Source organism: Procambarus clarkii, chromosome 10, assembly GCF_040958095.1.
Source record: "Procambarus clarkii isolate CNS0578487 chromosome 10, FALCON_Pclarkii_2.0, whole genome shotgun sequence".
Lineage (NCBI taxonomy): Eukaryota > Metazoa > Arthropoda > Malacostraca > Decapoda > Cambaridae > Procambarus > Procambarus clarkii.
In genome coordinates, this window is record NC_091159.1 from 42,364,105 (window position 1) to 42,375,759 (window position 11,655).

Genomic DNA, 11,655 nt, shown 5'->3' on the forward strand with positions numbered 1-11,655 from the left:
AGACTAGTACAGTATTAAACAGCAGCTCCCGTATGACTCATACCTCCATTGCTCAAACAATTATGTATTAGTGATAAGACCTACCATGTATGTATAATGACTTACTGTAAATATATAGCTCTTGAAATAGAACATTCTCTGTAATTAGCCGACATTGTAATTATAAGGTGTGAAGGATAGATGAAATTGTTTATGTAATAATCTAAGTTGAGGTCTGATAAAGACCTTTTGTGCCCTCTGTAATGCGTTTTACTCTACAGCTCACAGGATGACTATGGGGTGCACAATAGACTAGCCATCTCCGGCGGCAACAATCAAAAGGTGGTGGCGAGACGAGGATGGTGATGGGTGGGAGGAGGGTAGTTATCACCAAAGACAGTCATAGGGCGGGGAGGACCAAGGAGGGGCCTCACATCGTAGACACAAGAGTGAGGTGGAGAAGTGATGCAAATACAGCAGAGAAAGACTGGGAAGAAAATTTCGAAACAGGCCAGAGAAACCAGAGGAACATCCTTGGTGTTAAGGCAAGAGAAAGGAAGGATAAGGTAGTACATGGGATGCAATACATGTCAGAGGAGGAGGAAGGACGTCTGACCTGGCATCTTGCCTCGGGATAAGATGTATAATCTTTACGTTTCAGGTTGCCGTGTTTAAATTTATAGTGCATCTATGATCAAGAGAAGGCAGGGTGGCCATCACCACAGTTGATGCAGAGCATGTGGATAACAATTTAACCTAGGATGGTCGGAGTCACCACACAAGGGGCAGACTCGCAGAATCTTCCAAAGCAGCACTGGTCTTGGCAATCCTGTTGTTGATTTCTGCATCTATGTTCACTGCTTTTGAGAGTATGATGCCAAGATTGTTGTCGATTGCTTGTAGGTTCTGTCCTCTAGACTGATGTGTGGTGCATGGTAGGGTATTCCAGTCATGGGTTGATTCATGATTTTGGTCTTTTTTGGTGCTGATGATGAGACTGAGGTTATTGCAGGCTTATGAGAAGCAGTCCATTTTGCACTGCATGTGCTGATATTGAAGGCATAAGTCATCAACAAAAAGGAAGTCTCTGTTGTAGTTTCCTTCAACTTTGTAACAGCCTGCAGGTTCCCGAGGTTGAACAGCCCACTGTTAGTCGTGCATCTGATGGGTATTCCATCCTGGCAATCACGGAAGGCATCAGTAAGCATGGCCAACAATACCATGCCAAAGTGTGTTGGAGCGAGAATGCAGCCCGGCTTCACGCCGTTGTCACTGTGATGGCATCTCACTTCTCCATTTCCAGTACTTTCTCCCTTATGCCATCGAGGAACTGCCGGACAATTGTGAAGATTTGCCGGGACAGTCAACCTTCTCCAGTACCTTCCACAAGCCATGTCTGCTGATCGTATCGAAGGCCTTGGTCAGATCGGTGAAGGTCATGAAGTCACTGTTGCTCTAGGCATTTTTCTTGGAGCTGGCGTGCAGCAAATATCATATTGACAGTTAAACGTTCTGCATGGAAGCCGCATTGGCTTTCTGGGAGGAGACCCTGCTTAAGATGAAGGAGGCGGTCAAACAGGATATGAGCCAGGATTTTCATGGTGATGGACAGGAGTGAAATACCCCAGTGATCAACACAGGACCAACATTAATGGTACAGTACATAACAGCGGTCGAGTGAAATGCACGTTTAATTGAGAGCATGATGCCATGGTCTCCCAATAAGGAGGGGGCAAAAGCTACAGTTGCAACAACATTAACAGCGAAGTTCTACATCATTTTCCAACACCTCTTTCCTTAAGCCCTCTTGCCCCAGACCAGACACCTCCACTGGCTCCGGGGCATCGTACGTGAACCCTCTCATCATAACAAAACACAACCCAAGGAGATTACTGTAGGCAGTAGAGTTGTATTCCTGTTGAAGAGCATGAGCTATGCATGAACTCTGAGCCTATAAACTTAATTAGGTCTCAACAACAAACACTGTAAAGCTTATTTATTTTATTTATTATCTGTACACATTCACTATTAATTACAAGCACTGTAAAAATGAGGTCAAAAATAAGAACAGGTTCAAAGTAAACCACTAGCAAATTTTCTTTTTTAGTCAAAAAAATTAACATCATTAGTTCTCTAAATCTCACCAGTGGCTGCTTCTTTGTAAACAAAATTATATACAGTGTCATACTTGTCTTGCCAAAACACTGGATCACTGCACAACAAGGCTGGCCAAGCTCTTGAGGCCTTTCTCCCTGGAGCTACAGCATGCAGGATTTTAGCCAGAGTGATCACTCTGTCCAACTTTGGAACTGTCCAACAGTTCCATCACCGTGTGAAACCCTATTCATAAATATCCTCCTTATCTGCAACATATCTAATGATGTCAGCTGGTCGTAAAAGTTTCTCTGCATCACCATCCGGTATTTCAAAGCCTATAAAAGGAAATAATGTATTACAATTAGTAAGTCATCCAAAATAAACAATTGAACACTACTAACACAATACAAGAGCTCACATGTGAATATATATTTCACATACAGTACTAAGTCTGGCTATACGGTAGTATAGAATGTAGTATAAGTATTGTAATATAGTACCACTATGTACTATACCTTGTGAAATTGTCTTGCAAATCATGACAGTTCTAAGATTATAGCTATTAACCACAATAAAACAAGGCTTCACTCTGGTATCTGTGATCAATTATTTTAGTGATTTGCATGCAGAGGTAAACTTGGGATATTGTACTTAAAATTGTCTGAAATGCAAAAGCACTTGCTTGAAAAATAATTTATTGTTGTGCCAGATAGATTCACTAAGGACATGTATTAAAAATGTATAAATCTTCCCAAAATCAGCCGATTAGTTTAGAAGTGTACTGGTATTATCAACATTTGATGCTGCCATAACCAAAAAAAGCCTATCCCTACTTTTAGATACCTAATTAGGCAAACATTTTCATGTCAAAAGCTTACACTTTAGGTTTTTTTTTTTTTAAAGAATGCTCAAGTACTCTATTCTATGAAATGGCTAAGATGCTGCTTTAGTTTTTGCAAAAAGTTCCAAGTTCAGCATACAAGTTCCCCTTGATACCAGTGTGTATTTGCTTCATTTGTATTATATTCAATAGTAGCCTGGGATGGACAAGGAAGCCTACAGCTTCTAAAGGGTTCCTATATTCTGCCAGACAAGCATCTCTGGAGGATGACATTACTGAAGATAAGATTATTGAAGTAAAGCAATAATACAAAATATTTTCCCGATATAAATTGAGTACCATTTATTTTTTAATAACACACAGTACAGAGTGACAATCCCCAAAATTCAGAGATGATAATTCAGGAAACCTTAAAAATCAAAATGATTTAGCTATGGAACAATATCCGAGTTAAAAATGGACAACTAAACATATAATGTGTGAAAAATTCCAACCTACACAGTATTTTTAATAAGGCACCCCCCCCTCCCACTTTTATGAAGGGAAAAGGGGTGGATATCCAATAGAAGTTTATGCTTTCCCTTCATGCCAGCCATGTTTCATTTCTGTGTGTTACTGTTAAAGGTCTAAAGTATTTGATTTTTTATATTTAATTGAACTACCATCATGTAGGATAGATGTCTAGCAGCATCACTAGATAAGATCGAATTTGTTAAACAGAAATGAAAGACATTAATAATTCAAGAAGAGGAAATGGATGATGAGACTTCGATGACCAATCCTCACATCAGAAAACGAAGAAATGACAACGTTTCGGTCTGTCCTGGACTATTAACAAGTCATGTGAAGGAAGAGGGAAAGTACAGGCAAATAAATAAGGTGAGGTGAGGAGTAGGCAAGAGAAAAAAGGTCAAGACGTAAGAGATGGTAAGATGATGCTCAAAGCACTTAATTTATCTAAGACCATTTGAAGAACATGACAATTGTCTGGGTTTCTTGTCTTCCTTAGTAGCTTAGTATAATCAGCAAACATGTTCATATAATTCTGTATTCCTCCTGGTAGATCATTTATGAAGACGATGAACATTACTAGTAAAAGAACTGAACCCTGTGGTACTCCACTAGTAAGAATCCTCCTGTCAGATATAGTGTCCCTAATTACCGCCCTCATCTTTGTCATTTAGAAAAATTTTCAGCTATGTCAGCAGTCTCCTGTCACCCCTCTAGCATGTTTATTTCCAAAACAACCTCTTCTGTGGGATTCTGTCCAAAGCCTTTTTCAGGTCCAGATAGACAGTCAATCCAACCATCTCTTTCCTGTAGAATCTCTAAGGCTCTATCATAAAAACTAAGTAGATTTGTTACACAGGATTCTCCTGTTTGAAAACCATACTGCCTGTATTATTGTGTCATTACTCTCCAAGTGTTCTACCCATTTGGTTTTAACCATTTTTTCTAATATTTTGACTACCATGCTTGTTAATGATATTGGTCTAATATTTACAGGGTCTTCTCTGCTACCATTTTTGTAGACGAACTATTTTTTACCTTTTCCATAAATAATAATAATAATTCAGCGTTAGGGGGGACATGAAACCATTGGGCTTTCATACATGTTAGGCTTTTATTGAGCACCCCTCCTCCCCCCAGGTCAAATTACTGATTCCAACCCAGGATGCAACCCCACAAGTTGACTAATTCCCGAGTACCTACTTACTGCTAGGTGAACACGAGCATTAGGTGAAAGGAAATATGCCCAACCATTTCTGTCCCACTCTGGATTTGAACCTGGAATTCTCGATTGTGCGTCAAGAACAAACCTGAATGTACTACTGGGACCTTACATATATTTGCTTTGTTTCCTGTGCACAAATATGTCTGGAATATCAATTGAAGTGGAATGCTAAGATCGGTTGCACATTCAGTACCAAAGGTGAAACTCCATTTTGTCCAAATGCTGTATTTCCAGCCCTCTGAGTAATTTTACCACTTCGACTCTTTAAAACACCTCTGTGTACAGTACTATGGTGTTTTCTGGAATTGGCAGTGTGTCTGGTTCTCTGAAAACCTCATTTTGCACACTTAGAAAATGTTCATTTAATGTTTCACACATTTCTTATTCTTTCTCAGTAAACCTGTTCCCAATTTTCAATCTTTCAATTTTATCCTTTACATGCAGCTTGCTTTTAATGAATTTATAGAAAAGGCCTGGATCCGTTTTACATTTGTCCACTACAGTACCCCTTTCTCAAAGTTCCTTTCTGTCTCTCCTCTTTGCTGTGTACATTATTTGTTTCTGGCTTGTTTGTAGTGCTGGCATAGTTTATGGTTAGGCCTCTTCCTATATTGGTTCTATTTTCTTGTCTTTTCCTCTCTGGCCCTCTCTCTCAATTTCTGTTGAACCAATACTGCTTTCCGGCATCCGCTTCGGTATAAATGTATTTGTACTTTGGCGTATATTTTACAGAATATGGCATACATCTCATTTACTTCCTTGCCTAGTATCAAGTCCTTCCAATCAATTCATTAAAGAATTTGCAAAGTTCTCTATTGAAATCAAATTTATCAACCATTTTAATTCCCCATTCTTTTTTAGATTATATTGCAAAGCATATTTAATTTCTAACAGGACATGATCACTCTTTCCCGAGGGAGAAAGGTCTGTCAAATATCTCCTTTCCTAGTGAATATTAAATACAGTATTGACAGAACATCCCTTTCCTTCATTCTTGTGGCCTGCTTGACATATTGATACACGAATATCTCCAGAATTGGTTTAAAAATCTGCCTGTCCAAATATCCTCCTCTTGCCTCGTAGGTCTCCCAGTCTATTGCTTTCAAGTTGAAGTTCCCCAGTACCAACACTCATGATTTATCTTTATCTGCTTTTACTCTGGTCTCTCTAATGATCCTTATGAGACCCTCTCGTCTGCCATCTAGTTCCTCCTTTGTTCATGTGTTGCTTGCTGGTGGACTGTATGCATTTACGATCCAAGGCAGATGATGTGTCTGTCCTAAGTAGTCTGGAAAAGCTGGAGTACAATGTGCAAATCTGCTCAAAAAAGTTGTTGCAGTGGTAGATAATCAATGTTTACCATCTTTGATTTTATAATTTTTAGTCACAATAATTGTTGTTAAATCAGACTATAGAACAGGATTTATCAAATCCTTAGAACAGTTGCCAATTTTACTTCATTTATAGCAGTTTAGTCTGGACTCGTGAAATTTGTACCGAGTTCCAAAGCATTACAAGGCCGTCAACAATAAAAATATCTTCGGGTTGAGGACCATACAAAGCTTTGGAGTTTGTGAAATTTGTAATAAATATTGTCTGAACTGCCATGACTAAAGTAATCAAACTCTCATATGAGTTTGATTAAACCCAGACTACATTATTTGCACATGTTAAATCCAAAATTGCACAGACTAATTTAAATATTTAACAATTTACTTTTATCTTACTTTTTTTCGACACCACATTTCCAATTGATTCCACTCAGTTGGACAGAATCTCATTATTACACACAGACATCACACTAAAGTGATGCATCAAATGAACAAATCCACAAGGGCCGTGACGAGGATTCAAACCTGCATCCAGGAGCATCCCAGACACTGTCTTGATCGACTGAGCTACGACAGGGTAAAACCTTTTACCCTGTCGTAGCCAAGTCGATTAAGGCAGTGTCTGGGATGCTCCCAGACGGAGGTTCGAATCCTTGTCACGGCCCTTGTGGATTTGTTCAACCTCATTATGTTAATGCATCCATGCAAGAGGATTTACACAGCAATCTTATTGGTAATATAGTAACGTAAAGTCTTATTCTACGCATGATCGACAATCCCACAAACCCAATCGCCACCAAAATTTTTATGTAAAATGATATTCCAGAGTACGTACCAAACTCATCCTCCATAGCCATGATGACCTCAACATGGTCAAGGGAATCTAGGCCAAGGTCTTGCATGAAGTGAGACTCTATTGTTAGCTAGGGGGGGGGAGGAGGAAAAAATTAAGTTTCATATTTAAATTATATTTAGTGTCTAAATATATACAAAGTTATGCTGTTAATGAATATTAATCAATTTGCAATTAGAAGTAATATATACAGTACTCTACAAATATATTACACATGAGCCAAGGAATCTCCGATTTAAATTTGAATTGAACAACACTAAGAAATAAATACCTTATCAGGATTAACTTTATCGTAGAGTTTGAGGACAAGCAGAACTCTCTGCTGGATCATGTCGAGTGTCAGAGGTGCCTTGGCACTGTAGCTACGAACACCATCTATTGTCTGAAAATATAGCACGAATCTAATTTAAAACCATCAGTAAAACTATTTAACTTTTAACTGAAGGCGTCATCTTAAAATTGGGCAAAAATTGCCTACAAAAGAAAAAGTAAATGCCCACTGAAAAAATAATGGCTTATTTAGCAAATTCAAGAATTACCTCAACATGTCGAGAAGGATTATACAACTTGCAAATTGCCATGACTCGCTCCGACACATCCATCTGTGTTTGTTTATTGCTGTAACTCCTTTGACAGTTTCGTTGTATCTGTTTTTTTTATGTAAAAGATTTAGATAATTTTGAGATAAAACCAGCATTGAATGTAATGAAATGCCATTTTCTGGGCGAGTCCCAGAGGGTCCCCGGAGCTTACTAGGTTGATATGCTAATGTCAGACTTTGGCATCAGTCATGTGTATGGAGTTCTTTGGGCCTACCGGGGATCTCGAGCCAGAACCTGGCCCCCTCTAGAGAGGCAAGGGGAGCAATGGCCTATAGAAACCCTCGTGTGGTTGGAAGCATTCTATGTCTCCGTGTCTCCTGTCTAACAGTCTCCGTGGTGTAGTGGTAAGACACTCGCCTGGCGTTCCGCGAGCGCTATGTCATGGGTTCGTATCCTGGCTGGGGAGGATTTACTGGGCGCAATTTCTTAACTGTAGCCTCTGTTTAACGCAACAGTAAAATGTGTACTTGGATGAAAAAACGATTCTTCGCGGCAGGGGATCGTATTCCAGGGACCTGCCCGAAACGCTACGCGTACTAGTGGCTGTACAAGAATGTAACAACTCTTGTATATATCTCAAAAAAAAAAAAAAAAAAAAAAAAAAAAAAAAGTCTGCCATAGACCGGGTTAGGCACCCACAGGGCTATCACAGGGCCTGTCCCACAACTACACTGGTTTAACTATTAATGGCTCATCTACCCATCTCTTTCATATGGCATCTGCATGAGGTTCCAAGACAAACTGATGCAGACCAATTATACACTATATATCATTGTAAAGTACAGTAGAGTACTTGGTATAATTCTGCAATAAGTACCCTAAACTCCAGTCCTGGACATGGTGCTACACTATTATATAAATCCTAAAATATTTTAAATAAAATCTCTATGCACATTCTCTGTGACTGCTAGAATCCACTCCAAGTCATCTTGATTATTGGGACCGATTAAAAAGCTCTAAATCTGTATTCTCTAGAGCATAGGTGAGAGATGACATAATAATCTACATGTGGAAGAAAGAGGGACTGGTTCCAAATCTAAAAACGGAGATTACATCAGATGAAACCAGTAGGCATGACAGGATGTGCAAAATACTCCTGTTGAAAAGCAGAGGTACAATAAGTACTCAAGAGAGGGAACTATCAACATCAAGGGCCCCAAGACTTTTCAACACTCTCCCACTACACGTAAGGGGCATAACTGGCCGGCCTCTCACAGTGTTCAAAAAATAACTACAAACACCTCCAAAGAATACCTGATCAACCAGGCTGCGAGCAGCCATGCCCAACAGGCTGGTTGACCAGTCCAACAATCAGAAGGACTGATCAGAGACCTGGCCATGGGACCATTGATCCCTACAAGTTACACAAGGTAGGTAAGTGGTAACCTTATGTACTAAACTGAAATAAAAATTCTGACCTTTTAATGCATTTTGAAGAGCAGCAGCAATAAAAGTCTCAAACATCACCTGAGAAAAAAGTATCTCTTTGATTGGTCACTCCATAAAGGAAGATCTTACTTGCCTCTGGAAGGAACCATACCAGAAGCAATCGGGGCAAGCCAACATTCCTCATCAACCTGGCAGGGTGCATCTCAAACTTTTTCAAGGCACTTTTCATGGATAGTGCGCAAAAGCAAACAGTGCTGGCTTTGATGCATCAAACATAAGTATCAATAAAATACTATCATCATAATTCAGCTATATCTAGCTTTAGTAAGGTCCCAATTGACTATAGTGTACAGCAGTGTGCAGTTTTTGTCACCATACTACAAAATGGAGACTAGAGAAAATAGAGGAAGACGATGCTGATACCTGGTATTGGTGACCTTTACAATAAGATAGTCTTAATCAGCATTTGCTAGACACACAGGGGATTTTATATATATATTATTATATTATAATATTATAATATATAATATAATATATATTATATTATAATATATTATAATATTATATTATAATATTATATTATAATATTATATAATATAATATATAATATAATATATCTATATCTATCTACACTCTTACTCCGTATGTTGCTAATTAGGCCATATATAATTGCCCAGAACCTAACACCATTGTATATTATGCTCATATTCTTTTCATTACTTTCTATAGTTGCAATAGATTATAACGGATAAACCAAGCATCAATTCAAATGTGTTATTTAAACAATTATGTTTATGAATTATGCAATTTATCAAGTTATTCAACACACATACTCCTGTAAATGAAGAGAAACAAGTGATAAATCACCAGTGAAACATCCAGGGATAACACCAGGAGTGTCAGCAGAGTCAGGCACCGGGTGTTGACACACGCACCACACCCACTCCCAGAGCACCTCCACCCAGTGAAACAAATATTCACTTATTTTTGTGTTTTTCTTACATTTTGCATACAAATTTATAATTCTAAAATGATTATGAATTATATTCATAATTTTTTTTTTGCACATAGGCAGGTATGACCATGTCTCCAAAGCAGTTGTCCAAGGGTTTAAAGTTCCAGACTGAACCCCAAGTGTCTACCAGAGCTGAAGAAAAGCCAGCCTTCAAGCCAGACAAAGAAGCAAAGCAAATTCCCAGCTAGTGCCTAAAACTAAGGACCACATGAAGGGCCCTTCCTCCTCTGACTCCCTATCTTGAGATGATTTTGGGGCTTTTTAGTGTCCCCGCGGCCCGGTCCTCGACCAGGCCTCCACCCCCAGGAAGCAGCCCGTGACAGCTGACTAACACCCAGGTACCTATTTACTGCTAGGTAAGAGGGGCATATGGTGAAAGAAACTCTGCCCATTGTTTCTTGCCGGCGCCTGGGATCGAACCCAGGACCACAAGTCCAGCGTGCTGTCCGCTCGGCCGACCGGCTCCCCTATGGTAGACAAGAGCACTCCTTCTACCCAGAGAAGGCTCCAACTCAAGATCAGATTTCCTGAACAAAGCCTGTGGAACAAGGTGGTACCGAACCATCAACCTCTAGCCAAACACCAGCAACTTATGTGCAAAATGGAACAAAAGCTGCTTAAAGACCTGCGATTTAACTCCCTTCATGTGGTCCTTAGTTTTAGGCACTAGCTGGGAATTTGCTTTGCTTCTTTGTATCAGCATACATATATACATATTTTTAAAGTTATACATAATGAACACCACTATTGACATCAATACAACATGTTAGCATGAATAAATAGAGAACGAAAATAAATATATAAAGTTAGTCACTTGCAGCACCTCACATGATTTGTACAGAAAAAATGCAACTTCTCTTTTCTCCTCAACAGTTAAACTGTGATAGCTACATACTCTTTAACTTAGATTTTTGTAATTGCTGTTATCAAAAGACTGTAGCAACACATCTGGTAATCATTACATAATTACAAAATAGGAAGAGGGATATTGATTACAAATGTATTCTTATCTTAAAATTCCCCAAAAAATTGCAAGACAATTTTTAGTATATATATATATAGGACCAGTTACCATGAATATGAATTACTAAACTAAACCTGGCGACAAATAAGCTTAGTAAATCAATCGAACTGTTCCCATGTTTTTGTCAACTTATTGACAGTTGTACTCCAGCTAGACACAACACCCAGCACCACCCTCCTCGTCACGGGCACCGTGTCATGTCACACCAAGACACAAAATGGTCGTAATTATTACAAAGAGAATACTAAATATTAATGATCAGCTGATGCTGGTGTAAACAGAGGTGCCGGCGAGGCCAGGAGCCGTACCTGCAGCGCCGCCGGCACCAGCCTCCCCTCGCTGCCTCTCCACTCCCTCCTCCTCATGGTGTGCACACACGCTGCTATCCGGGGAGGCCCCAGGCGCATCACACATGGCTTGGCGAGAGCCACGAGACGCAGAGATCGCGTTAGTGTAGCCATTTGTGTGATGGTGCGTGCCGTGGTGTCCGCCGCCTGGCTCCTGGGACGTGACTGAGGCGCCTCACTCCCCGACCCATACTCGCGACGCCCACCCGGCAACCCTCCCATCACCTCCCGTCCTTACAGTGCTCCCATTACTTTACCTTCTTGTTAGGTTCGGTTTTGGCCTCTTAGGGCAAATCAAAAGTGGATTTGCTCCTAACTCCCTTTCCATCTGCTGATGTAGACCTGACCAAATGTAAACTGTGTCAACAAAATTATTCGCACACCCTCCGTCACTATGTGATGGCGTGCGAAAAGATACGAGAATTCAGAGACAATTCTATAA

General features: G+C 39.8%; 1 protein-coding gene across 2 annotated transcripts; it reads right to left on the reverse strand.

Moving 5' to 3' along the window:
• Positions 1–1,965: 1,965 nt before the first annotated feature.
• ND-ACP (NADH dehydrogenase (ubiquinone) acyl carrier protein) lies at positions 1,966–11,450 on the reverse strand. Of its 2 annotated transcripts, XM_045770377.2 has the most exons (5): positions 11,175–11,450; positions 7,376–7,483; positions 7,108–7,218; positions 6,819–6,906; positions 1,966–2,411 (listed from the first exon to the last, which is right to left on the reverse strand). In XM_045770377.2, exons 1-5 carry the CDS (start codon positions 11,433–11,435, stop codon positions 2,320–2,322), a joined length of 660 nt encoding a protein of 219 aa, XP_045626333.2. In that variant the 5' UTR covers positions 11,436–11,450; the 3' UTR covers positions 1,966–2,319. The 2 variants fall into 2 exon arrangements, with proteins under 2 accessions (XP_045626333.2, XP_069178028.1); XM_069321927.1 differs by lacking the exon at positions 7,376–7,483.
• Between the last annotated feature and the right edge of the window lie 205 nt (positions 11,451–11,655).

Excerpts from the sequence above, each read along its gene's own strand:
- ND-ACP (XM_045770377.2), bottom strand. The coding sequence starts at position 11,435 with ATGGGAGGGTTGCCGGGTGGGCGTCGCGAGTATGGGTCGGGGAGTGAG. Across the intron at positions 7,484-11,174 it reads TGGTGCCGGCGGCGCTGCAG|ATACAACGAAACTGTCAAAG; the intron begins GTACGGCTCCTG and ends TAAAAAAAACAG. Across the intron at positions 2,412-6,818 it reads GGCTATGGAGGATGAGTTTG|GCTTTGAAATACCGGATGGT; the intron begins GTACGTACTCTG and ends TTCCTTTTATAG.